Source organism: Trematomus bernacchii, unplaced genomic scaffold (assembly GCF_902827165.1).
Source record: "Trematomus bernacchii unplaced genomic scaffold, fTreBer1.1, whole genome shotgun sequence".
In the NCBI taxonomy this organism is placed as follows: Eukaryota; Metazoa; Chordata; class Actinopteri; order Perciformes; family Nototheniidae; genus Trematomus; species Trematomus bernacchii.
This window is the reverse complement of record NW_022988043.1, coordinates 12,516,752-12,544,699: the sequence shown is the minus strand read 5'-3', so window position 1 is coordinate 12,544,699 and position 27,948 is coordinate 12,516,752. Positions and strand designations below refer to the sequence as shown.

Sequence of the window (27,948 nt, the reverse complement as noted above, 5' to 3'; positions counted from 1 at the left end):
AAAGTTAATTAAAAAAATAATATTAAAGTGCCTAGCCCAGCTTTAACTGTTCTTTATTGATTGGCGAATGTATTCTCTCTCTCTGCAGGCGACAGACAAGCCTTACGAACATTACGCTAAGATGATCTTCATGGAATTGAACGACGCCTGGTCAGAGTTTGAGAACCAGGGATTCAAGTCACTCTTCTAAAACCCTGGTCTGGTTTCCAGCTAGACCAGATCAGACTGGCTGGATTTTGCCTAACCAGACGGGTTGGACTGGGCCACATTGGACAGGACTGAGCCCACATTGGGCCTTAGGGGGCCGGAGCCTCTGAGAGGTGTCCTCTCTACCATTCCCTTCACTCCCTTCTTCCTTCCTTACTTTCTTCTGTTTCTACAGTCAAGGAAAAAGACCGTTGGCCTCATGTCCGGCTGTAGAAAAGAAATGTCCTCACTGGTTCATAAAGAGCCAGTAAATAAACATTGTGATAGTACTTAAACTCACTGCCTACCTGTACGACTGCCTGAGTGGTGCTGCACACATCTGGAGGGGAAGAACGAGTGACAATCACATGAAGAAGACAAAATCTAAAAAAGATATCAGATAATACAAATACTTAAAAAAAATACCCAGCTGGTTATCCTGTCATAGGTTTAGATACAAAGATTTAATGACCCCCCACACTTATAAAAATGCTGGTCTAATCATCTGTAGCTGGCAGGTTTGTCATTAGTGCCTGGCACTTTAGCAAACAACCGGTCATTTCACTGACTGGTAAAAAATAAAAAAATGAACATGGCTGTACATTTTTCAGCATGCCGGCCGACAGTGTTTTTAAGCTTTGTTGCCTCAAAAAACATTGAATGTTGCTGATGAATCTTGGTAACAACCAAACACAGCATCCAACGGACAAAGAAAATATATCCTGCCTCGGATGAAGAAGCAGGATTAAAAATATCCGGAGGATTTTAAAACAAAAATACATCTAATGATAATATTAAAACTAGAAGTGCTACCTTTTGGGCTCAACAGTTAGTTGGGTTTGATGTTGAGCAATTTATTCTCCAGAAGTACTTTGTCTGCTGAACACTACTAGTGCTGCTTCTACCATTACAGTGACTGCTACACACACTCCTCAGATTGATGTTAAAATCTGCATCCCAAATTTCTGACAGGAGCTGAACTTGTTTTGGAGCCCCATATAAACCTAAGCGGGCAGTCTGTTGTTTTTTGAAGTGCTCTTTTAATTCCTACCCACTCAGGCTATACTGTGTAGCTAACTGCATGCTCTCACACACCAAACCCCTCATCAACAGGGGGTCGGTGTGTTTGATTTCAAACCAGGGTAGTCCGATTGGACGGGGGCTCTTTTATTGAAGTGCTCTTTTTCTTGTAGCAGATTCAGAGAAGAGTGTACCTGCCTGATACAGTTGTGTGACTTCATGCCTTTTCCAGCATCACTGTCATTATTAACCCCTCTGTATGCCCCCCCCACCACCACCATCTTCAGCGCTCAGTTCATTGGACATTTCTTTTTCAGTGCATAGGAGGAGATCAAAAAGTGAAGGAATAAAAAGAGACTTTAGTGATTTATTCTGGTTGCTATAAGTTTTCTGTGTAGGTTTGTTTTGCCCTTTTTGTCAGTTAATCATCAATTCAATGTAAATATGAAAATAATATCATCCATCAAGTGGCTTTATTAAGATTCCATCCTGGGGAGCTGATTTATTATGGAGCTTCATGCTTTACTGTGTGAATGGTTGAGTGAGTATGTGTGCAAGTCAGTGTGTGCGAGTGTTTCTTTCTGGCAAAAGATAATGAAACCTTATTGGACATCATGCTTTTTTGTCTGCAATCACAATCTTTTCTTTCTTAATTTAATTTCTTCCAGCCTCTCACACTTCAAACAAGTATTTCCAACTTTTTCTTGCTTTTTTTCCCCCCTTTTTCTATTTTCTTTATTTTACATTTTACCTCATGGACCAATCAAATCACCTGTTTTTCGTATTTATTATATTTTTTGGGAAGGTTGGGGTTATAAGGACATGTATTCATGCATATTGATGGCACAAGTGAAATTGTTCAGATAATATATAAGTGGAATGTGCTGAAAGTGGGACAGTCGGTGGTTGATCAGTGAGCCTCTTTGTTGCTGTTTCCATTCCAAAGCATCTATTAATACGAATGTGCTTTTATGAAATATATATATATATATATCCTCTCTGTTGTTAAACTGTATATGTTTATCATTTGTCTGTTCAGTTTTTTGTTGTTACCTTTTTTTTTTTTCTTTACTCTTGCTTGTTTCACATTTTGAACTTCCAACATGAGGGGCCAGTAAACCTAAGTTAGAAAAAAATGAATAAGCTGATGCTTGAATTCAGTTCTTTGAAAGTATCACAGCACAAAGAGGGAGGATTGCAAACCACACATCTGCAGTGTTAACTGTACCAAATTACATCATACTAATATGAATGTAGATTTCAATGCAAAAACAAATAAAAACCTTTTGATTTGAGGCAAATTATTTGGTTTCATAGTTTGTTTTGAAGTTTCTTGCTTGCTACACATCACATAAATCAGACAGATGAGAATGTATTAAACATTGTAAGAAATAGCCGACTTATATGCCGCATACACTGGTAGAAACTTGGCCATCAGTGTGCTAAAGGTACTGACCATTGCACTTCAGAATCCTCACTAATCCTCATGTTACTATATGCTTGATCCTTATAATTAACTTTGAAACTGGGCCTGCTAAATGGATGCCATCAATGTGAGGTGTAACCAAGTTTATCAATGGTGCATAAACTTCAACATTTGCATTTTTTTAATGGGTTGTGAGTTTTGTAAGTCAAAGTCTTTATATCCATAACCCTTTTAAGGAAATTCAAAGGGTTTATTACTTAAAGGTCACGTATTATGCTAAATCCACTTTATGTCTTTTATACATAAACATGTGTCCCCTCTGTGTAAAGAGATTCTCTCTCTTTTAGTCCTGATCCATTTAAAAACCTGTCTGAAAATGAGCTGATCAGATTTTGGCCACTTTGTCATAACGATTTTTTGGCTTGTGTAACCATTAGCCAAAAACCAACAAAGGTAGCCCCCACCCACCTTATCACCTGAATCTCCTCCTAGAGCACAATTTGGGTTTTTGTAACCAAATATCTCGCAGAGGGGCGTGGGGAGTGGCTCCTTGTTTTCATCTTAAGTAAAAGACAGAGAATCAGCACTTTTGAACTATAATATATTGATGAAAAACAGTATAATAGGGGACCTTTAATGTTAGTTGAGTTTATAAAGCTGTGTTTCTCATTAAGAAGAATTCAAATGGTCACATCACAAGGCAATTTGAAATTCTATGACGAAGGATATTTAAAACAGACTAAAGTAGCCGACTACCGGAGGGGCAAGTCGAGAAATTAAATGAGTCCCTACAATATTAAAGTGGACCTATCATGCTATATTTTAATAATATAGTGTAGGACCATACCTATATAAGGCATATTTATACTTTTTTTTTTTCAAAATACCAAACATCATGCATTTTAGCCATGCCTCATTTTGCTCAATTTGCACTTTTTTAGCTCTGTTTTGGCAAGGGCTGATTCTGTGAGAACAGCACCACCTACAGGCCTGGCATATGTACTACAGCGTCTCCAGCGCTTTCGAACGGCAATGGCCGTGGCTGTCTCCTCCTGATTGGTGGAGTTGGCCCAATAGCCGTAGCGCCACCGTCCTGACGTCAGGACAGTGTTCAAATCTGGATCAGTTTTTATCAGATCCGTTGCAGCCCCTTTTTTAGAGATTTGGGTATGGAGGAAAAGAGAGAGGGTTGTGTTTTCTGACACTTGGTGAGTTCCCTGACACACCGGGGACACATATTCATGTATAAAAGACGTACAAAGGTGCATTTTGCATGATAGGTCCCCTTTAAGCAAAGACTTGTATCGCCCAAATTGTTAACAGCATGTCAGAAGCCCAATTGATACGGATGGTCCCCATATACGTTGGAACAAAGCTAAACCTTAAGCCAGTAATCATTTGAACCCTTAAACAATTACCAATTAAAAATTACCATTTGTATCTCCAAAGAAAAAACATAGCCACACTATTCTTTACAGGTTGCATTTCTAAAAATCTGATATTGTCAGTACAGAATTGATAGAAAATTGAGAGAATATACTGTATTTCGCATTTACTAGTCATGTCCCTTACGCAATTAAATGCAAACCATGTCTCCTGATCTGTTGGGTGTGAGTGATAGTGTATATAAAGAACAACAAGTACTCCTGCTTCACAATGAGCTTTATTTCAAACGTGGACCAACATCATCCCATCAATCAAATCACCAGATCACATTACGTTTCCTTTCCAGAGCACAGACTTTGAACAAAACTGTAGCACATCATAGGGTCTATACAAAATTGATAAAAAAAGTGAAAGAAAAGAGGACATTTCGGGCATGGCCTCTCAGCTCACCCCTGCCCCCCAAACTGTCTTTTTCCAGTGGCCATGCAACCAAAAACTCCCGCTATAGCGTCGGCACTTAGGCCCAATCCCAAACCACGCCCTACACCCTACCCCTACACACTCCCCCTCCGTGACAGATTGAACTGCGTGGAGTGACACTCTCAGCTCAACGAGACTCCCTCCTGTCAGATGGAGGGAGTAAATACACGGCAAGCTTTGGGACAAACTCCCCTCTCTCCGGCAGAAACAGGAAATGCCGTAACTGTATGTAACAACGGTTTCAAATCAGCATCTCTTAGACAAAAAATTAAAATTAATAACTAAAATAAAACCCCAAACATCTTTAATTGTGTTACTTTTTTGTAAAGCTCTTTTAGTTTTAAACCTGATGTTTATAAGCTTCTTAATTTTTGCAACAGTCTGTAAATATACACAACTTTACAATAAAATGCACACATTTACCTTTTTCTTGACCAAACACAGGTATACGATCCTAAGTAAAAAAAATATGAGGTTATCATGAGGTTGTTAACATCGCAATTTATCAGCGGATGTTTGCTGGAACTACTTGTAAACAGCGTGTTTCCTGACGGACACACAGCGTTGAGACCGGTCAGGTAGAGACCGGTCTCCAGTCGGCACCGATGCAGACTCGCTGTTTGATGTCTTGATAGCCCACTCCCCCTCCACACCGCTCCACACTCATTGGTTTGGAACAGCAGTTAATGTGGCGGACCCTCCGTGCGAACGCACAAACGGAGGGGTAGTGTGTAGGGGTAGGGTGTAGGGGGCGGTTTGGGATTGGGCCTTAGTTTCGGCAGAGAGAACTGGAGGACAGAAATGAAGGCTGGGGAAAGTTTGATGGTAAAAAAAGACCTCTCGAAAATGGGAAGTTTTCCATTCCACATGAACAGGCCCCAGTACAACTATAGCCACATTCATCATTGTTACAGGTTTCACATGCATTGGTTATATCTCTCACAGGCTCCGCTCTCTACTGGACTCTATGGGTACTACCTTATCATGCAAGCATTCACCTACCGGGGTTGCGTTCGAATACTCCAAAAAAACAGCTCCTAAGTTCTAACCCTATCGTCTATTCCTTGACCTCGGAGTGAAACGTCATGGGGTTAAGGGATAGTGGATAGGAGAATTCAAAAGGATTTAGGAGAAGAGACTGCGGCACTTTAGAGAATCCGACTGCACTTTCACTATCCGACGTGTTTATGATGCGCCAGCAGAGGTCATAAATGTGCGCCTGCTGCTGTGGGGAAACTATGGAAACTACAGTTTTCTATACAGCGGACTACAACATGGATGTTTAATAAGAACGAGGGACTACTGTAAACTCATCTAGAGACTCTGCACCGTGCTCTGATGCTGTTATTCTTTATGAACGGGGACAACAGAGAAACATATTCTTCATGACCAAAGTTGGAATTGAAATAAAAAAGGAAAGTGAAACTTATGCTCGTCACCCTCTCCCTCCGGTCCACATTAATACAAATGATCCCAATACATATGATTGTATGAAAAGATCTTCAAATCAATACAAATGTATTTATTATAAACGTTAGTCCTTAACATCTATCACTGTGTATATCACCATTCAAACATCTTTTAAAGTTGAACAAACCCCACACAGCTCAGTAAAGACTGTGAAATGTTGACTTTATTTCATCATTTCAGTAAAAACTAACGTTCATATTTCTCTTTTTGATTATAATACTGATGAACGTTCAAAACAAAGCACTTTGGCAACTTACCACATACGTTTTAAAATGCTTAATAAGCACCGTAACTTTCATGATATCATTTCTCGTTCATAATCGGTTGTTTCCGTGAACGGCCGACTGTTGTGTGACGGCAAATGCTGCGGCCGCAAGGCATTGTGGGGCAGCATTTTCTCCTCTCCTTTCGGTTAGGGAGGTCCAGTGGTTCCTAGGCTAAAGGAGGTTATAAAGGAAGTTTGAAACCTCCTTTCCTTTTAATTTAGAGAATTCGAACGGCACTTATCATGGCTGCCACTGAGGGACTTCCGGGTCATTTCACTCCGTTAGGAAGGTTCCTAAGCTAAATGGACTATTCGAATGCAACCTGAGACTTCTATAGACGTAGCCGGCCCCGGGGCGGGCCTACCTGAATGCGCGCGCATCTCACCGCATAAAAGGAGGCCTCGCCTCCTGACCGTCATCCCTTTCTCTTCAGCGAGCGGAAGTGATACTGAGCTGAAAGACGTATGAGAGAAAGTGATAGGAATTTAGAAATGGAACCACTCCTGGAGCACCGAAACTGTCCGACATGCCCTGGCCTGATTGCGGGTGGTCGCCTTCGCGGAGGGGGAGGATGACGAGGACGCCTCGTTAACCGACACCTTCGGTTCCGGTGGCCAGGAGGGTCCAGCACACAGGTCTGCGCGGCTGGACTTCCCAGCGGTGATGACCCTGGCGGCGGAGCGTGTAGGCTTACCGCTCCCCCCACCGCTGCCACCAAGGCCTGTAAGCCGCCTTCGGCAGGGGTTTTATGGCCCGGTGCTTCCGGCGCAGCCGGCCTTCGTCTCGCCCCCGTTGCCAGATATCTGGCAGTGTGTGGAGGCGACGTGGCGGCGTCCACTGAGGACGAAGGCCCCAGTAGTAGCCACGACGGGCATCATTAGGGTGCAGGGCCACTCGGACACAGCGTGTCCCGGCGTGCCCCCCCTCGATGCCGCAGACAGCTGGTTGGGCGGAGTGGAAGAAACCTCTGCCCCCGCTGCCGCGGGACCGAGACACCCTGGAGTATTTGGACAAAATGTTCAGGCTCTGTGCACAGAGCAGGACGGGAGTGATTATCCGGACCGCTGCATAGGTCAGATGAACAATCTGATCCATGGAGTGGCCGCCGCAGCCGGGCGGGTGATGTCCTTGGCCACAGTGGCGTCGAGTCACGTGTGGCTAGGACTCTCCACAAGGCCTCTGCCTTCACTTCAGTCACTGTCTCGCAGACATCAAGTGTCTGGACATGCAAAGTCAACACGGCATACATTATGAAACACCATGCAACATGCACACAGATGAACGAATGGTAACACTTAGTTCGTAAGAGTCACTGACTATCTATCGGGGCAATGATATGTGATGGAATGATTACCTATATGCATGAACAAGACTACATAGTTGGTAATGATATAACTATAGTGACAAGACTTTCTGTCTAAGTGCTTACCAGTTCAGTTGCTGTGGTTACAGTTGTAGCCTCCTCTGTCAGAATCTGGAGAATAAGAAATAAAAACACTTTAAGACAAGGGCTGGTTATCTGCTAAACATAATTGATAGAAAATATTTGACAATTATCTTCACTACAAACTAAAATAAAACCGTTTAAGCAACCTGCCCACCAATTGCAGCACAATAAATGCCCATTACCTACAACTTTAAGTTTTCCTCTTTGGTCAGTATTGGGCATCAAAAGTAGTGTGAGGTGTTGAGAATGAAATAAAAGTGTAATCCTTTCTTTCTAAACATAAGCCTGTGTTTCTTAAAGTTTTCTACCACCAAAAAAAAAAAAAGTACAAGAGAATGTTACCTGAGGCAAGTGTGGGAACCTTTTGTAACCTTTTGTAATATTTGACACTCCCATTGAACGTAGCATGCAAACTGAGTTACTGTGGTGTTATGTATGTTTTTTGGATAACAAAAGAAAAACTTGGATTCAGGCAGGTGCCCTTTCTGAATGGCATTATGCTTTGTATAGGGTCTGCATGCCTAACCTGATTGACCTATTAGTTTTACCTTATAACATGACCCAATGTGGCATTTTCAGATGTCGTAAAAAACACCAACTCATCAAAAACTAAAGCAGGTCTTACTTGAAATTAGTCATGTTGAGCTAAGATCAACATACTCGTTCACACTTGTGAATTCTGTCTCCGGCTAATACCAAAATCATGCGCTGGGTGGGGGGGGGGGTCAAAGGGGTTGTGTGTATCAAATGCAAATTTGTTCTTACCTCGGTCTCAACAGGGGCTGCTACTGGAGCCTCAGCTGGGGGTACAACTTACGAAAGAAAAAGGAGAATGTTTACTTACAAGTCAGCTACACCATCATAAAGATATTCATTTGTATCCAATGAAAACATGTTGAGGGGCAGAAGTATAAATACAAAATAAAAGCACATCAAGCAGAATTAAGAGGTAATTAAATACATTTGCCTGTTAAACTGCTTCCATTACTCCTTTTTCCCCCACAACAGTTAACGTCACACTTAGAGGCATATGAGTTCTAAAAATGTGCCTCAAGCAAAAGGATTCACAAAACTGTTTGTAAGCCAAACTGTAGCTGTATTCGCCTCGAGGATTAACAGTAAACCCAGTGACATTCTTAGAAGGTTCACAGTTTACAAAAAGGTAAACGTTTACTGAAATAAGATACAATGCACACTTTCTATTTTTAAAGAATGCTGTGTGTTGGCTTTATGTCAGGAGAGGAACACTAAACATCTTGTGTTTTATAAATTACATAATGGTGAGCTAGTAAGCCCATTTGCCAACCCCTTTTTGTAACCCAGCCCAGATTCATAAAATGTAAGTCTTCAAACTTAAAAAAGGACAATTCAAGCATCTGCTCTGATTTGGTCTTGGAGCAAGACATTGGATCTTCATCAGAAAAAAGCAGCAATGCTCTGTAGTCTGCACCACGTTTTAAAATTCTTGCATTAAAATGTAATCGATTTTATTAGCATTACTCAATTAAATATTTTCTAGATACATATGCCACATGCCAAGTCATTTTACTTTGCAGGGGCAACCCAACAGATTTACAGAAAACAGTTGGCAGTAACCTAAATGGCCACTGGCAGCCCCCACTGTGCAGCCAATAGGGAGAGCTATAGTGGCAGTAACAGTGAGCAGCACATAAATAATGTAAAAAGGAGATCAAAAAGTGAAGGAATAAAAAGAGACTTTAGTGATTTATTCTAGTTGCTATACGTTTTCTGTATAGGTTTGTTTTGCCCTTTTTGTCAGTTAATCATCAATTCATATAAATCCACTCGCCTTTAAAGGTCACATGTCATGTTTTTCTGGTTATTACCCGTCCCCTTGTGTGTTATGTAGCTTTTTCTGCATGTAAATGGTCTGCAGAGTCACAAACCCTCAAAGTACACCCTGTAGCGAGTAAAACTCTAACACAGAAAAGACCTGTCTATGCGGCCCCAGAACGCTTCGTTGGAGATTTCTCTTTTTCCATTGTTTTCTTCTTGGGTATAGTGACGTATTTGGGTATAGTGACGTAACGTAGCGTAACGTTAAGTCCGTCCAAATGGACCAATCTGCGGATTTCCTCACACACACACACACTCGGTGGGACGTTGCGAGGCTCGCTGCTGCGAGGAGCGGACAGTGTGAGCTGGCTTACTGGTGTGGGGTCGGCGAGACAGCGAGACACCGCGGAACTCAGCCTGAGCACACACACAAACTCCCAGCCAGGCTGCGGGTGTGTGTGTGTGCTCGGGCTGGTTTCGGGCTGGATTTAGCTGTGTCTCGCTGTCTCGCAGACGGCCACTGGGCTCACAGGGAAGGGGGAGCAGGAGCTCCAACAAGCCGTTTAGGACAGAGAGTGAATACACATACTATACAGAGATGCTGTATGAAACCAATGTGAGTTTGGAAAATTGCACAATATAAATCTATTTTAGTATACCTCAACAATGGAATTATGATCAGTAGAAATGGCCATGACATGGGAACTTGCTTTCCTGAATGCCATATATGATGGCATAATGCATGCTGCTTGAGTAGTAGTTTGGCTGGCTGAGAGATGTAGCAAGTTATACATTTTCTGTGAGTAAAAGTGGATTTCTGGCAATACAGTCAATCATTATCCTGGTGATTATTTTGCAGATAAACCTATTAACCCCGCCCCCCTACAAAAAAACTTATTTTTTGAACAGCTCTCGGAAAGGAACGGAGCCATAAGATCCGGCTCCCTTCAAAGAGCCGTAATTCCCATCACTAATAAGAAATAGCCGATTTATATGCTGCATATACTGGTAGAAACCTAGCCATCAGTGTGCTAAAGGTACTGACCATTGCACTTCAGAATCCTCACTAATCCTCATGTTACTATATGCTTGATCTTAACTTTGAAACTGGGCCTGCTAAATGGATGCTATCAATGTGAGGTGTAACCAAGTTTATCAATAGTGCATAAACTTCAAAATTATAATTTTTTTTAATGGGTTGTGAGTTTTGTAAGTCTAAGGCCCAATCCCAAACCACGCCCTACACCCTACCCCTACACACTACCCCTCCGTTTGCGCGTTCGCGCGGAGGGTCCGCCACATTAAGTGCTGTTCCAAACCAACGAGTGTGGAGGGGGAGTGGGTTATCAAGCCCTCAAACAGCGAGTCTGCATCGGTGCTGACTTGAGACCGGTCACTACCCAAGCCCCCAGGAAGTGCGCCGGACTCTGAGGAAAATATTCGTTGTGTCCTAACGGCGGTACTACAATTTCCGTATCAGTCCGTGACGTCACTGGGCCCAGAAAGACTTTTTCCCATTGACTAACATTGGGAAAGAGACGTCTATAAATCAGCGGATAATTTTTTTTAAACTAAATAAATTACCCTGTGTGTCTGTCAGGAAACACGCTGTTTACAAGTAGTTCCAGCAAACATCCACTGATAAATTGCGATGTTAACAACCTCATGATAACCTCATCTTTTTGTAACTTAGGATCGTATACCTGTTGTGGCGGCTCAATCCCCAGTTACGTTTGAGTCGCAGAGAGACTAAACTTGGCTATAAACTGTGACGCATTTTCAAAGAGAAAGTCCATACTGAAGCAAGATAGTTTTAGGATATTTAATAAACAAAATCATAACATAGCTATGAACAAAACGGTCAACAGAAAAAATGACAGCACAAGCTCACCCTCTGTCATCCACACTCAACATGAAACAGGTGACTTATATAGAGAGGCGAAGTCCCGCCCATCTACTTCCGACCCATGGGACCTTATTTCGGAAAAATTATGCATTGAAGTCAATGGAGAGAGAAAGATTATCTTTCGATCCCGTTTGAATTGTGCCACGAATTACACATATGATGTTTGTCAATCTTAAATAATAATTTCCATGTCAAAAAAGTCACAGTTTGTCGTAAAACTGTTGAAATATAAGACTATGAAAAATACGCAACTAGAAAGACTACAAATCCCAGAATCCCGGTCCTGCATGCTGGCTCTTACGAACCGACTAACTCCCCTTTTGTGTATGTACAGCTCTCAACATGCCCAGACTTGTAGTGATTTTCACCTCTTTTAATACTTTTCGCCTCATTCTGAAAGAAAGAAGTGAAATGTGCCAACGTGACGGCCGTCTTGGTGTGTGGTGCGAGACGGGAGATGTAGGTCATTGAGCGGTTCACACAAAAAAAAGTGTTACTTCACAGTTTTACGACACATTTTTTTTTTTTTGACTTGTAAAATTATCTTTTAAATTGACAAACATCATATGTGTAATTCGTGGCACAATTCAAACGGGATCGAAAGATAATCTTTCTCTCTCCATTGACTTCAATAGGCGCGTTCACACCAAGTACTTTGCCGTATTTAGTGCCGGCACTCAGTGCCCTGGCACTTATTACCCCAGGGCATTTAGTACAGATCGCGTTCACACCAGAGTACTTTTCCCTGAGGGAAGATTACGCAAATGAGCCGCTGACGTCACTTCGTCTTCTTCTGCTTTGGGTTTACTGGCAGGCCGCAAACAACTTCACGGCGTATACTGCCACCCGGAGTCCCCGGCCGGAAGTCCCCGGAGTTGGGGACTGGCTTCAGTAGAAGCTGCATGGGACTCCCAGCAGCGTCTACTGAAGCCTTCCGAGTAAATCGCCAGAACGCCGACACCTCCTCATCTCCACCGCTCCCATGTTTTATTTTGTGTTGCCATAAGTTAGTCTCTCTCCGTTTGTGCACTGGGCGAATGCTAATGCTAATAATGCTAATGCCAGGATAATAAAATGGCGGCTCTACAAAACATTTCAGAGTTGTTCGGGGCGTGGTTTGCAATTCGCCCAGCCAATCAGAACTCGGGCACTTTTTTCCCCCAGGAAAGTACCATCTCTCAGCAGGCACTAAAAATGGGGGTAAAAGTTCCCGGGATTAAGTGCTCTTTTTGGTGTGAACGCGACATAAGGGGTACTAACGGAACTAAACGCGAAAAGTACGGTGAAAAGTACTCCGGTGTGAACGCGGCTAATGCATAACTTTTCCGAAATAAGGTCCCATGGAGCTCAACCGGAAGGGGAGGGACTTCGCCTCTCTATAGACAAACCACACCCATGTGACAATTACCGGAAGTGCTCAACAAACAAATAAAAGTGACGTAAACAAATAATAATAATACAAATAATGAACTTGGGCTAAGTAGCATTATGGCACCTACAATACCGGCCCCTAATTATCATTTCACAAAATTATAATTACACTATAATAAATGACAATACACACAATATACGTCCAGATCTCTTTCTTGAATTATTTTTGTTCAGAGTTCATATATTGCAGTTTTTTTGGAAAAGTGATCTTTACTCACTAATCAGTATCAGTAAAAATGCTTAGTGTGGTTTGTGTGTGTGCAGGGGGCAGGAGACAAACAAATTAAAATAAAGACAAAAATAGTCCGTTTAGACTTGGAAAAAGTCCTCTGCCTCCTGAAGAAGGCTAACTTTGTTAATTGGTCTGCTCAGGAAACCAGTCTTGGTCTTGATCCGAAGCATACGTACGAGTCCCTTTTCTTCTTGTTTGCCACCATGTTCTCCATCCGAGGGATCTCAATCCTCTTTTCCTCCGTGGCTTTTTGGACGTTTTCTTTCTTCACCGTGTCCAGAAGACAATCGAGGTCCAGGTCAGCCCATTGGGTCGATGGGGATGTCGTGCAGAGGACCTCCTTCACCCACTCCATGAGGTCTTCACAAGACGGGAGCTTTCTGAGATCAGACTGTGCTTTCTCCCTGGAAGAGGATTACTTTATTCTCCCTCCTACAGACTGCAAAGCCTCTTGGGAACTTTCCTCTTGCTTCTGGACTTTCATTTGTGGCCCTTTGGATTCTTTAACCCTTTAACTGCCAGACCAAGATAAAAAGAAAAATGATTTGTTTGCATTTTTTTATCAAATAACCACAAACAATTTTAATTTTTTTGACTGACCACACAGTTTTGTTTTTATGAGCCTCTACCAACTGGTCGAGCTGGCCTTTTATGGTAAAAGTGCATTTTCAACAATCATCATATACAGTACAGTATTTGTATGCATCAAACTCAAATAAAACACAAACTGAAATACATTTGTTTCTTTTATGGAAAATGAGCAATATATACAACCAGATATATTCATAAAAGATAATAAATTATAATTGTAAACCATTTTTTTTGGAAAAAAGTTAAGTTAAGTCTTTTTCATAATAAAAAAAAGACTTGCTCATCTTACTGTATATGCTGAATTGGCCTAACAAGAAACCACTGGCCTAACAGCAAATGTCTATATCCTGTGTTGGCCTAACTTGCTCATCTGTGTGCAACTTTGGGCTGAATGCCATGCATGAAAGGGGCTATATAAATTATCACTCTTTCACTCTGAGACTCATAAGGCAGTACTAGATGTAGTAATATTACCATGAATCTAGCCATTTATTTACCATATTTTATTGGAAAACATCTCTGAAACTCTGAAAAAGTAATATTGCTAGTTTACCATAAAAAGCCAATTCGACCGGTTGGTTGAGCATATTTTCAAAAAGATAATTACACCATTATTAAAACTTTTTTTGTGCATCAAGTTATCTAAATATGTTCAGTAAGTGCTCTGACACTAAAATATGTCAAAAAGGATATGGTTACCTTACAAAAGTTGACCAAAAAGAGTGATTTCTTCAGCAGTGATTTTTTAGCATGCCAACTTTCTCAGTGGAAGCTAGCTGAAGGGCATTCTGTTCGAACCACAGTGACAAATCTAGAGGTTGTTTTGTGCATAACATGTCAACCAAAGGGTAGAGCTGGCTGAATCAGATGGAGTTACACTTTATTTTTTTCAACAAGATATCAAGACACAAAATGTACTCTACCAAATGGTGGCGCTGGCAGTTAAAGGGTTAATCGTTGGCTTCTCGTTATCTACAGGTTTCCGTTTAGTCACCATAGATTCCTGTTTTTTCTTATTTGCATGATCGTGTTTTCCACGGTCAGTTTTACTGTCTGCGAATTCGCTCCTGGATTTACTTTAGCTTTTTACTGGTTCTTGAAACGTTTATTTTCATCTAAAGTAAAAGACAGAGAATCAGCACTTTTGAAACGGGGCTGAAACAGAGAGGTTTATGGGACGCTACAATGATCCGTTTGGTATTTGGAGCCAAACACTTCAGAGACATGTTTTGTATATAACTGAGACCTATAATATATTGATGAAAAACAGTATAATAGGGGACCTTTAATGTTAGTTGAGTTTATAAAGCTGCGTTTCTCATTAAGAATAATTCAAATGGCCACATCACAAGGCAATTTGAAATTCTATGACGAAGGATATTTAAAACAGACTTTCTAAAGTAGCCGACTACCGGAGGGGGAAGTCGAGAAATTAAACGAGTCCCTACAATATTAAGCAAAGACTTGTATCAAGTAAATTGTTACCGATTAAAAATTACCATTTTTATCTCCAAAGAAAAAAAACATAGCCACACTATTCTTTACATGTTGCATTTCTAAAAATCTGATATTGCCAGTACAGAATTGATAGAAAATTGAGAGAATATACTGTATTTCACATTTACTAGTCATGTCCCTAACGCAATTAAATGCAAACTATTTCTCCTGATATGTTGTGTGAGTGATAGTGTATAGAAAGAACAACAAGTACTCCTGCTTCACAATGAGTTACAGCTTTATTTCAAACGTGGACCAACATCATCACATCAATCAAATCACCAGATCACAATACGTTTCCTTTCCAGAGCACAGACTTTGAACAAAACTGTAGCACATCATAGGGTCTATACAAAATGGATTTAAAAAAGTGAAGGAAAAGGGGAAGGGCATGGCCTCTCAGCTCACCCCTGCCCCCCAAACTGTCTTTTTCCAGTGGCCATGCAACCAAAAACTCCCGCTCTAGGATAGATTCGGCACTTAGTTTCGGCAGAGAGAACTGGAGGACAGAAATTAAGGCTGGGGAAAGTTTGATGGTAAAAAAAGACCTCTCGAAAATGTGAAGTTTTCCATTCCACATGAACAGGCCCCAGTACAACTATAGCCACATTCATCATCGTTACAGGTTTCACATGCATTGGTTATGCTGTATAGACGCAGACGTGCTGGAGAGAGGAACATGCCCAGATATCAGGCACTGCCAGTTATATCGATTTAGGAATCGTCATCTCTCAAGCACTCCTGCTTCCACTGCTAATGCAAATTCAGGGTTGTTGGGGAATACTACAGATAAGGAGTCACAATATGTTTGTTTCCATTTCTGCACATTTATGACAAGTCTGTTGTGCTGCCTTGAATGCAGCTGGTTTTGGCTCAGTGACATCTGGTTTGGTGTTTTGATAAAAACCAGGGCCGGAAAGGCACTTCAAAGTGTGGATGTCCCTTCAAATGCGTGGAGTAAACCCCTAAAAAAAAATTAACACGTCAGCTGTAAAGCTTTGAGTACTCCGAATGGCCAATGGGGAATCTGTAAAAGACAAAGGATAGGAGTCAGTTTGCTGCTGCTGCTTGAAACAGTTATTCAAGTGAGATGTTCAATGTGTTAGATACTTACAAAGACAGAAAAGGTCTTCCAAGCTGTGTAATGTGGATCTAGCCCTCGATGGAGAGCTCTGGAACAATGTGTCCGTTCAACGTTGGCTCCACTAACATCTCCTGAACAGAAAATAAGACATTAGATCAGTCGAGTGCACAGTGAATCTCCAATATTATATATTTGATAATTACTGTAGACATTTGTCATGCTTTGCTTCTTACCATTGAGCTGATCTGCACAGACTGCATCTGGCATGGTATGTCGCAAATTTCAGTTTTGAGTTCTGACAGCACATCCACACAAGTCTGCTCAGGAACGGCTTCCTGGAAAGACAAGGGTGGGGCCGGTTAATAAAAACCAAACAGTGCGACATTCTTTTTATAATATTAGCAATAATGGTGGTGTTTTACATTATAGTCATACAAGTTTGTACAATTTCCAAGCTTTATATTAACTCACAATGATCATCTCCTCTGCGGGGGCTGCAGCAGGCTCAGCAGGTGTTAGTTCTGCTTCTGAGGGGGTGTCGATAACTTCCACAACTTCCTAAATAAAGCAAACGGAGATGCCCGTTAAAGCAGAGCATACAAGTAGCACATGTATTATGCAAAAAACACTTTTAACAGCAGGTTTGCATTGCTGGGAAGACGGTCTATTTTTAGTGGGGGCTTTATCCAGAACTAATTTCAATGTCAAAGAACAACATTTTAGATGCTCTCACCGCATGGACAGCAGCAGACTCAGCGATGGCGACCTCCACGGCAGCGACAGATTCTGTGACAACAAAGTCATCGACCAGGCACTCAGCAAGGACCTGGAGAAACATAAGGGAACAAGGTGAGAACATTTAAAGATATTCCACAGGCAAGGTTAAAGAATGTAAATGAGAACTAATAAGCACACATCCCAGGAGAAAACGGCAAGTGGCTATGAACTAGGTTTGTTTTAAATGGCTTGAAAGCAGAGTGCATTGGCATCAATAGAAATGTCCTAATACTGACATAAACCAAATTTGTATTTCAGGGTGATTTAAAGGTAGAATGCAGCAAATCCTAAATGATCACATGACATGCAGTTCCCAATTGTTTACAAGTTCAGGGTTTACCTCCTTGACTTCAGTTACAGGGGCTTCAGCCTCTTCTACTGGAGCCTCAGGGACGATTTCTGGCTCCTGGTGAGACAACATATACTGCCATGTCAATATCCAGAACACCATAAGCATGTGGGGCCCCAAGTAAAATTGCTACTTTTGGAAATATTGCCAAAAGAAAACACATTGATTAGGTCCAAAGAGAGAACACTCACCACTGGGATTTCCTCAGATGGGGCAGCAACATCCTGAAAGATAACAGGACACAGCAAATCAGTCTTTGTTGTTAAGTTGCATTATGAAAGTAAAAGGAACATGCCAGCAAACAAAGTTAGATGAAGTTCTTCTTAATCAAGGTTTAGTATTTATGAAAGGAAAGCATCTAGTGAAATAATGAAAATGATTGGATGGGAACTTCCACAAGAAGCACAACTGTTCAAACCACATGCAACATACAATCACAAAATACAAACTATATAAAAGTCAAAGGACATTGTTTTTTGTTCTTGGAAGGGAAATAAGAAAAAGTTCAAGAAAAGGGAAAAAATATCGTTTTTTTAATCGAACTGGCACCTCTGTGATAGCAACAGACTCAGCGGAGACTTCAGGTGATTCTTCAGCCAACACTTCGATTTCAGCTTCATCCTCCTGTTCTGGTACCTCTGTGGCAACCTCTTCAACCACTGCTTCTGCGACAACCTCCACCACGGTTTCCGCAACGGCCTCCTCTACAGCGGGTTCAGCAGCAACCGGCTCACTGACAAGATCTTCTACCAATGGCTCTTCAGCAGCTTCAGTAATGGCGACTGCTTCTTCCTCTGCCAAGGCCTCTGCCATCACTTCAGTCACTGTCTCGCAGACATCAAGTGTCTGGACATGCAAAGTCAACACGGCATACATTATGAAACACCATGCAACATGCACACAGATGAACGAATGGTAACACTTAGTTCGTAAGAGTCACTGACTATCTATCGGGGCAATGATATGTGATGGAATGATTACCTATATGCATGAACAAGACTACATAGTTGGTAATGATGTAACTATAGTGACAAGACTTTCTGTCAAAGTGCTTACCAGTTCAGTTGCTGTGGTTACAGTTGTAGCCTCCTCTGTCAGAATCTGGAGAATAAGAAATAAAAACACTTTAAGACAAGGGCTGGTTATCTGCTAAACATAATTGATAGAAAATATTTGACAATTATCTTCACTACAAACTAAAATAAAACCGTTTAAGCAACCTGCCCACCAATTGCAGCACAATAAATGCCCATTACCTACAACTTTAAGTTTTCCTCTTTGGTCAGTATTGGGCATCAAAAGTAGTGTGAGGTGTTGATGAAATAAAAGTGTAATCCTTTCTTTCTGAACATAAGCCTGTGTTTCTTAAAGTTTTCTACCACCAAAAAAAAAAAAGTACAAGGCAAGTGTGGGGGCCTTTTGTAAGTTGTGAAGTTAGAAATATTTGACACTCCCATTGAACGTAGCATGCAAACTGAGTTACTGTGGTGTTATGTATGTTTTTTGGATAACAAAAGAAAAACTTGGATTCAGGCAGGTGCCCTTTCTGAACGGCATTATGCTTTGTATAGGGTCTGCATGCCTAACCTGATTGACCTATTAGTTTTACCTTATAACATGACCCAATGTGGCATTTTCAGATGTCGTAAAAAACACCAACTCATCAAAAACTAAAGCAGGTCTTACTTGAAATTAGTCATGTTAAGCTATGATCAACATACTCGTTCACACTTGTGAAATCTGCCTCCGGCTAATACCAATATTTTGCAAGAGGGGGGGTGGGGGGGGTCATGTGTATCAAATGCAAATTAGTTCTTACCTCGGTCTCAACAGGGGCTGCTACATCCTACGAAAGAAAAAGGAGAACGTTTACTTACAAGTCAGCTACACCATCATAAAGATATTCATTTGTATCCAATGAAAACATGTTGAGGGGCAGAAGTATAAATACAAAATAAAAGCACATCAACCAGAATTAAGAGGTAATTAAATACATTTGCCTGTTAAACTGCTTCCATTACTCCTTTTTCCCCCACAACAGTTAACGTCACACTTAGAGGCATATGAGTTCTAAAAATGTGCCTCAAGCAAAAGGATTCACAAAACTGTAAGCCAAACTGTAGCTGTATTCGCCTCGAGGATTAACAGTAAACCCAGTGACATTCTTAGAAGGTTCACAGTTTACAAAAAGGTAAAAGTTTACTATAAGATACAATGCACACTTTCTTTTTTAAAGAATGCTGCGTGTTGGCTTTATGTCAGGAGAGGAACACTAAACATAGGTTTTATAAATTAGTAGTATCTATGGTAACCCAGTGTAGGCGGAGCCGTGACGTCATCTTCAATGAGTAACCCAGAAAAACAACATCAGCCGTTAGCTGTTAGCACTCAAGCTCACAGCTCCTCATATCTGTTCAGAAACTAGACAAAAGTTAAAGTACAAACCACAGACTAGGGCTGCTCAATTAATCGTATTTTAATCGCAATTACGGCTTGCAACGATTACGAAAACGAAATAAAACTATTATTTTTTTTGGTTTTTCAGTTGAATTATACTTAAAGTTCAGGGTAATCAACTGTTCAAATTTTAAATGGATAATCGTTTTTAATAATCGTGATATCAATTATTGACCAAAATAATCGAGATTATGATTTTTGCCATAATCGAGCAGCCCTACCACAGACTGCCTGTGTCATGGCGAGTACAGTCGCTGGTTTATTTATGTCTGTATAGGCCGTTGTTGTGAGTGTGGACGGTCGGAGCATATACTGCGTTAGCTTAGCCGATCTCCATTTAGAAAACACGCATTTTAAAAGGTTTTTCGCCTGCCGTCTGTCTGCAGACTTGTCAAAGCATTAATTCATGGTTTTTACTAACCGGTATCAGTATGTTGTTACTTCGGCATCATTTTGAAACGTGTATTACAATTCAATCACGGTAAAATATGTTCATTTTGTTGTAGTTGTAGCCCCCTTGCCAGCGATTCTCTCTAGTTTAGCAAACTCAGCCCGACTCAGCCCTGTTTGTTGGCCCCGATAGAACCACGATTTTGTCGGGCCAGAAAAAAGGTGAAAAAGTAGCCCCGGGCCAGAACTAGGCATAGTGGAAACGCAACCAAAAACGGGCCCGGCACGACACGGCACGCTTAAACCGCGCTCCGCGCCATGGTGGAAATGCGCCATAAATGGTCACTGGCGGCCCCCAATGTGCAGCCAATAGGGAGAGCTATAGTGAGCAGCACATAAATAATGTAAAACTTCGTAGTCAACAGTAAATTATTTACAAAGTCTTGTATCAGCCACTCTACAATGTGGGGCAAGTCTGGTGCTAGGCAAAATAAGACCAATCATTCAAATTCATCTAAAGTTTATGCTACAGTGCAAACGGAGTGAAAAGTCACAGGAGACTTAAAATGCTTGTGGTTACGGTGAGTTAGTTGACCATCTCCACCTCTCTTTGCTACTGAAAGGTGATGAATCCTGTTTGCCAAGATTTACACAACCTACTGAACAAAAGCCAAGTGGGCAGAAATGCATGTATGGTTTAGGGTAAATATATACTCCAGCTAAAGCCTCTGAGGCACGGTATAGGGGAGAGAAAGGAGGAGGGAAGGGCAGGAGGGAGGGGGGTGGACTATAGGCCTTCTATTGCTTAACAGGAAAACAGGCGTGCACACAGTATAGAATACACACCCCCTCCAGGCTGTCCAAGCACCAGAACACTTTGTACAAACTGGTCTGAACGCAGATCCTGCCTCACCAGTCCTACTGAAAAGCAATTCCAGCCAACAACAAAGCTTATCTAGAAACTGACCATTTTTATCCAGATGGTAAACTTTATCTGGAATGTAATGAGCTAAATGCAATAAGAAAACCGTTTGGCCTTTTCAGGAATCAAGAGTTTAGGGAAACTATTTTACAAAGCTCAACATAAAGCAAGCACAATTTAAAACCAAAACAGGGAGGCGTTTGGATTTTTGCATTAAACAAAGACCTATTGAGCCCCCAAAAACACTCCTAAAAAGTTGCCAGGAAATGTGGGCAAGGCCCAATGTGTGCTGTGTAAGGAAAGAGGGTGGACACTAGGTGGGAAGGTGGGGGGGATGGGGCAGCGGCCCATGTGCGTGGCCACAAGGTGATATTTTTCCAACCAAGTCTGAGAACACCTCAAACATCATGTCACCAACCTTTATAAATATGCTCATCGTTTTAAAGCATGCTCTTCATTGGATGTTATGAGCAAATGTACCCCAAATCACCATCATAGACGTTTGTTACATAAATCTTATAAAAATAAATAAAGTTGACAGCCGTCTTGCAAAACTACACAAACCTCAACAGGTACATAATATCGCTCGCCCCCCCCCCCCCCTCCCGACAAAAACCCAATGATAAGAGGGAGACACATGGCGGAACAAGCACATGTGCTAAGAAGATAAGCTATTAAATACCCATAGGCCCCATAGGGGTTGGCCGAAGACAGAAGTGAAAGGGGGAGGCCAGAGTAGGGTGAAAGGAGAGACAGAGGAGCAAGTGGTGGGAGGGAAGAAGAGTGATGAGGGAGAATGAATATACAAGGGAGGGAAATGAGTGAGGGACTGAAGGGGGAGGGGTCGAGGTCTGCAGGAGCACCGAGGGAGCAAACGGGTACACAATGTTCAGTCTCAACACGAGCCGCACCCGCTGCCTCAGGACACAAACAATTGTATAACATGTAACACTAAGCAGGACTTTATATTGGGTGGGGGGGTTTAAACTCACCTGAGTCTCCGTGGTGACAACCAGAAGCGGAGGAGACTCCTCTCTCTTGTCCCAAAGCCAGCTGAATACAAGCCCCATTTTTGCCTGCTCTGATTCTACTGTCTATTGACCCAAGTGGAGACCAACTCTAGTCGGACAGTGTCAGAGTAACCACTCGTGTCAAGATTATTGATTAAAGTTCATAAAAACACGATACACCCAACACCATATAAAGGACTACTGTATGAGTTGCATTTAAAGCCAGCACTGAATAAATGTCAAGTTTGCCAAAGTGCAATAGAGCCTGTACGTATATGTGAGCATCTAAATTGTATCTGGCACATCTGCAGGCAGTGAAGGAGCAGAGAAGCAGCAAGGCAAGAGGGGAGCTAAGGAGTGATGGATGATGTTGTGGGAGGGAGAGAAGGAGGGATGTAGGAACAAAGGAGGGGGTGGACCAAACAACTATACAATGACGGCGAGCAAGAAACATCCATTGGTCCTGCATAGCTCAGAGGGTAGGGCATAACACGCAAGCTTGAGTGACATTCTATAGCAAAGTAAACACTGCACCCTATGTAAACGTACTAATTTCTAGCAAAAGGCCACGTCACTGATTTACACCTCCTGTCTCCTAACTGGGCAGTGTCGTTCATGCAAACACATGCATGTGCTCCATATGTGGACATGGCTCAGTTACAGAGAGCAAAGTGCACAAATGCTGTGCGTGTGTGCCTACATGCGCAACTGTGTGTAGTTAGACACATGCATGTGCAGTATGCCGCCTGTATGTGCCACGACGCATTGCCTGCAGTGTACTGGCTGAAACAGAACATTATGTTCCCAAAATGTGCACATGTTAGCCATGTGAAGAAACAAAGATAATGTGTTGAAATTGCAATGCAAACATTAATGTAAAGAGTTGGAGGGTAAAAAAAATGTTGGGAAACATGTTTAGTTATAGGCTACAACTGTGCAAGCTAGCCAAACAGCAATTATTGTAATACAGTAGAAAGCAAGCTTCAGTTCTTCTACCAACTTTTACTTTAAAACTCAACCAACTCTCTTGATCGCCTATATTAAAAAAAAAAGCCATCTCGTTCATTCCAGCAAATTAACATTTCAAACACTTCTCGCAGCAAAATTAAATAATCCAATATTTTAGAGAACAAACTCTCCATTAAAGTCCTACCAGCCTATTAAAAAAGCAGTTTCATTTTAATCAAAGCCATGTGCTTCATGACACAGGCATGTTTTAATGTAGGAGATAATGTATAATGACTGCTGAAATGGCTCTGCCCACTCTCCAGTGATGTAGCCTACAATCCCTCCCATACTTCCCACCTCTTTGCTAAATGGAACACGTTGTTCCCTTTGCCTCTAACCCCCCACCAGCCCCACCCCCCCCTTCTCCTATAAGAGCCGAGCCACAGCATATACACCGTTTAGATTTCTTCCACAAAACCAAAATAGCAGACTTTAAGATCCACAATGTGTGGAAATAACTTGAAGACCATGCAACATTCAGAGTTTGTAGCCATTTATACATTGGTTGGACAAAGTAAATGTCTAGAGAAGCACATGGATTTCATCACAACAAGTGTCAGAAGTTACTATGGTTACAGCTTGCTGGCGGTTTTTGTTGATAGCCAAAAAGTATGGCACTACACAGAAAGCCTATCAAAAGATAACCAAGGCTGCCATTAAAATGTACAGGATGTATTATAAGGCCTTTGAAGAGTCGCCACATCTCTACTTAAGCCATTACCATATTACAAGTGCCTCAGGTACTCATTTGTCAACTATGGAGGATTAACCACTATACAAATCCACTGGTACACCCCTTATCAAATGATACAGTCAAGTGTCTTCATGTGTATGAACCAAAGCAGTTCTTACCTCTGTTATTGGTTCTGTTTCAGGAATGATAGGTTCAGCCTCTTGCTCTATCGCAGCCTCAACTTCAGCAGGCTCCTCTGCTGGGGTCTCAACAACTGGAGCTTCTTCAACGACCAGGGCTTCAACCTCAACTTCTGCTGGAGCTTCTTCCACCACAGGCTCTGGTTCTGGCACGGCCTCAGGCTCAGCTACTTCAATGGGCTCTGGCTCAGGCTCCACAACGGCCTCAGGCTCCACAACTGCAACGGGCTCTGGTTCTGGCTCCACCACTGCAACAGGCTCTGGTTCAGGCTCCACCACTGCAACGGGCTCGGGCTTCACCACTGCAACAGGCTCGGGCTCTTTCACAACTGGTTCTACTATGGGGGCTTCCACAATAGGGACTGCAATTGGAACAACCTCTGGGATCTTCACTGGAGCTCTAGCCAGTTCTCTAACTGGTGCTTTAGCCGCCTTCTTTGGGACGGCTGTAGGGGGCGCACCAACTGCAATCCCAGGAGTCCCTTTGGCTGGTGGGTTGGCCGCATGCTGCTCTTCAAGGATTCTCCTCTGGGCCTGCTGTAATTGTGATGGTTGTCTTTTCAATACAGTGGAAACCACCATATCATTTTCATGCATTCAAGTGGCATTTTACAAGGTAGTTAATATAAATAAAGTACTTCGAGGTAAAGCAATATCTATCTCAAACAACTCAAGTTTAAATTCTTACATTTTCTTAAAAAAAAAAGAAGGTGAATTGAGGCAAATGGGATGGAATTATTTGAGGATCTTGTTGCGTTTAGATACTGTTGTTGTCGTTTTGCAGAGCATTTCAGCACATTTTGGTCTGCAGGAATACCAGGCATGCCATCCAACATGTTTTTTCAGCTTGGAACAAAACCCCCCCAGGGTTTAAAGAAGATTTTAGGGGCCCAACCACTAGAGGGAGGGGCTGGGTTTCAGGGAGAGGGACCATCAAAGCTACTTGGATAATGGGAGTTCATTAGTTGAATCAAAGCCATTCTGACAGGTCTGGTGAAGCGGGAACAGAAACAGTGAGAGTCAGCAGCACTGATGTGTGCCCCGCACGCCAGACAGTGGGCCTAATCACTTCATAATAAGGTTATAATCAGGTTACAATCACTCCCTGAAAATGCTTTTGTTATAGACTTCCAGTCAGTTCATAGTCTATACCCGTCAAGCTATGCACCATCAAAACAACCCCTCCCTTACCTCCAACAAATAGCTGGCAAAATCTTCACTACTACATCAACAATAAGGCCTTGCCACGTGTGATTGAAAATGCTTAGGAATGTGTGAGACAAATGTAGCTTTACATCTTCAAGCAGCACTTTTTAGCTTTCAAGAGGGAATTGCTGATAACATCCAGCTGTAAGGGGCTTTAGGGGCCCGTTGTTATCCTAGTGTCACTCGGAGAACTAGAGTTTGTGCAGGCGCTGGCAAAACAAATGCAAGACATTCCTCCAGTCAACACACTACCAAATACAGTTGTGTGGGGCCTAGAGTCAGCAAGAGAGTTTGAGGGGGAGGCGCTGAGAAACTCCATACCTACAACCCTTTAGTGGTGAAGCAAGTTATGATTTTAAAGTTGTAAATTAGGTTAAAGAGCACAGGTTAAAACAATTAATCATTGTGATTGGGAAAAAGATGACCGTGTTCAGTGACTGAGTAACCTTTGCCCTCTGAGAATTGCAAGCATCTGTTACTTTCTTGCTAGTTATACATCGCTAGTTATACATCACTCCCACACACCCCTTCGCCACACCCACTCCTCTTTGGGCACTGAATGTTCAGAAGTAAAATGTCTGGCAGTTACGAAAGAGTGGGGAGGGGGTTAGAAGTCTGATTTTTAAATAAGCATGCTATTGGCCAACTGCTTCGTAATAATGTATTATGATGATGATGATGATGATGATGATTCATACATTATGCATAGCCGTTTGATAAGACCGTGAGTGCTGCATGTACTGAACAGTGTGTACCTGTTTGTGCATTATGGGGGGGGGGGGGGGGGGGGGGGGGGGGCTACTTTATGCTTTGCTGGCAGATAGAACAAATATATTTTTGTATACTTGTAATAATGTGGGCTTATACAGCTTTGATGACCATAGAGGTGTAAAGATGGGAAATATAAATCCCAGCACTTTATAAATTGTGTCCATAGAGCACGCTGATACCGCACGTGGCGCTCGGGAATCCACATGAACCATTTTCTTTGTCTCTTGCACAAATGCCAGATGTAATTAATCCAACTAAAATCAATTACGTTTTGAAAGTATTAATTTGAGTGCATTTGTGGAAAGGTTTTCGATCTAGGCGGAATTGAACGCACTATGCCTAATTGGAGTCACTCAAGAAAGAAAAAAAACAAACAAAGTAAAAAAGAAAAACATCGTGTCCATTTTTGTCACTTTTAAATTGAGATTTCGATTTGTTTCAAATCAAAAGGCTAATTTAAAAGGTTTTGCATTGGTAGTGGACACGTGCTTTTTTTCGTCACTTTTTAAAATCAGGTTTTGCATTTTAGGGTAAAGACGCACATCATTTCACCCATCACTCCAATCACAAACTGAACAAAAGTACAGTGATTGCCGCAGCAGTGCACGTGCGCGCGTCAAATATGTTTTCACGTAAAGAAGGGCCACACTAACTGATATAAGTTCTAAATAAACAAAATGTAATTGGTCGTGATGAGAACAACATTGAAGTGGAAAGAAAGGCCGTCTAGCATCACTTACTGTCCGCCTCATGCGACGCTTATTCTTCTTCCTCTTGCTGGGCATTTTGGCGATGAGTGGTGATGGAAACAAGAAAGACCGGAGAAATAAAAACAGGAGCAGAGAGAGCCAAGGAACAAAGCGGGTCTTTATAGAGCCCCCGTCTATCTGGTACCTTTGCATGTAACCTATGGGAGAACTGGGATGAAAGATCGGGGGCGTGTAGAGACACACCCCCCCACCTAAAACACACGCACGTGCACGGCTGCTCAGAGATGATTGAATCAGAGTGGAGCTACGCTGGCTGGATGTTATGCAACCACTCCATCAGCGCAGAGACAGAGGGAGAAAGAGAGTGGTCCGTGCAGCTTGCTGAGTGCCACACCCCCTTCTCTTGATCAGTTTCTTACTCGAGCACATGGCAACAGCCCCACATGCTCCAACATTTCTGTTGTACCCTCCTTTCTCTACTTTTAGAGTCAGTTTTGTAACATACAAACCATAAACCCAGCCAGCAGCCAATTGCAATTGCATTTGTAAGAGAAACCAAACCAAATGAAAAAGAAAACACCCACAAAACTGCCACTCTTCCATGCTTCAACTTTCCTGAATTCATTAAAATCATGAAGCTAGAGAATAGTTTTCATTGTATGTGTCTCCCCCAGGGGAAAAGGAGAAAGAAAGCCTGTACATGTATCAACGCCCCCCCCGCCAGCCTGCACTGCATGAGTTGTGAGCACACATTGTGTCCAACTCTTGGGTAAGCCATATGCATAATCAGATAGAAGAATAACTATGCTTTGTTGTGTCATGTGTTGCCCAAATCCTTTATAGGAAACACAAATGACAATAACATGCTTCTGAACTTCACTTTGCTTGTTGAGTTGAGTGAAAGGTGTGTTTTTTGGCAGGTTTTATTGTAAATCGGATGCTTTTGTACACAAATTGAGTTGACGATAATGTATGTGGCAGTCTCGCTTGAAGGCCTGCAACGTGATTTACTGTATGTGTGCAGATGGATTACATATCCACATTGAGTGCTTCTACTGTACATGTCACCAACACTTCCATGTTGAGCTGCTGATCTTTCCATTATAGTCACTGTAGCTCCCGAACACTTTAGTTGAGCATACAGCTGCTGCAGGAACTGTATCAGTGTGACCTACTGTAGTTACTGTCAATACCCCACCATACAGCAACTCTTCAAATATAGTTGAATTAATACAGTAAGTGTTGCTCAAAGATGT

At 42.0% G+C, this 27,948-nt stretch overlaps 2 protein-coding genes across 4 annotated transcripts in view; one reads left to right on the top strand and one right to left on the bottom strand.

The window, feature by feature from the left end:
• The window catches only part of gak (cyclin G associated kinase), a 31,214-nt gene extending 28,689 nt beyond the window's left edge, over positions 1-2,525 (top strand). For both annotated transcript variants that reach the window (XM_034117802.1, XM_034117801.1), the window contains one exon: positions 89-2,525. In XM_034117802.1, the coding sequence (XP_033973693.1) occupies positions 89-190 (102 nt within the window). In that variant the 3' untranslated portion in view covers positions 191-2,525. The remainder of the gene's footprint in view (positions 1-88) is intronic.
• Positions 2,526-15,355: 12,830 nt separating this feature from the next.
• On the bottom strand, positions 15,356-26,861 carry LOC117472755 (calphotin-like). Of its 2 annotated transcripts, XM_034118133.1 has the most exons (12): positions 26,723-26,861; positions 23,985-24,542; positions 19,165-19,191; positions 18,402-18,446; positions 17,895-18,191; positions 17,537-17,569; positions 17,337-17,402; positions 16,953-17,045; positions 16,691-16,777; positions 16,453-16,554; positions 16,250-16,350; positions 15,356-16,162 (listed from the first exon to the last, which is right to left on the bottom strand). In XM_034118133.1, the coding sequence occupies exons 1-11, from the start codon at positions 26,765-26,767 to the stop codon at positions 16,288-16,290; spliced, it is 1,416 nt and encodes a 471-aa protein (XP_033974024.1). In that variant the 5' UTR covers positions 26,768-26,861; the 3' UTR covers positions 15,356-16,162; positions 16,250-16,287. The 2 variants fall into 2 exon arrangements, with proteins under 2 accessions (XP_033974024.1, XP_033974025.1); XM_034118134.1 differs by lacking the exon at positions 17,895-18,191.
• Between the last annotated feature and the right edge of the window lie 1,087 nt (positions 26,862-27,948).

Coding starts and splice junctions, on each gene's coding strand:
- LOC117472755 (XM_034118133.1), bottom strand. CDS start 26,767: ATGCCCAGCAAGAGGAAGAAGAATAAGCGTCGCATGAGGCGGACA. Junction 16,778..16,952: donor AGTCTGCTGCTGTCCATGCG/GTGAGAGCATCT, acceptor TGCTTTATTTAG/GAAGTTGTGGAAGTTATCGA. Junction 16,351..16,452: donor CTGTGCAGATCAGCTCAATG/GTAAGAAGCAAA, acceptor TTTTCTGTTCAG/GAGATGTTAGTGGAGCCAAC.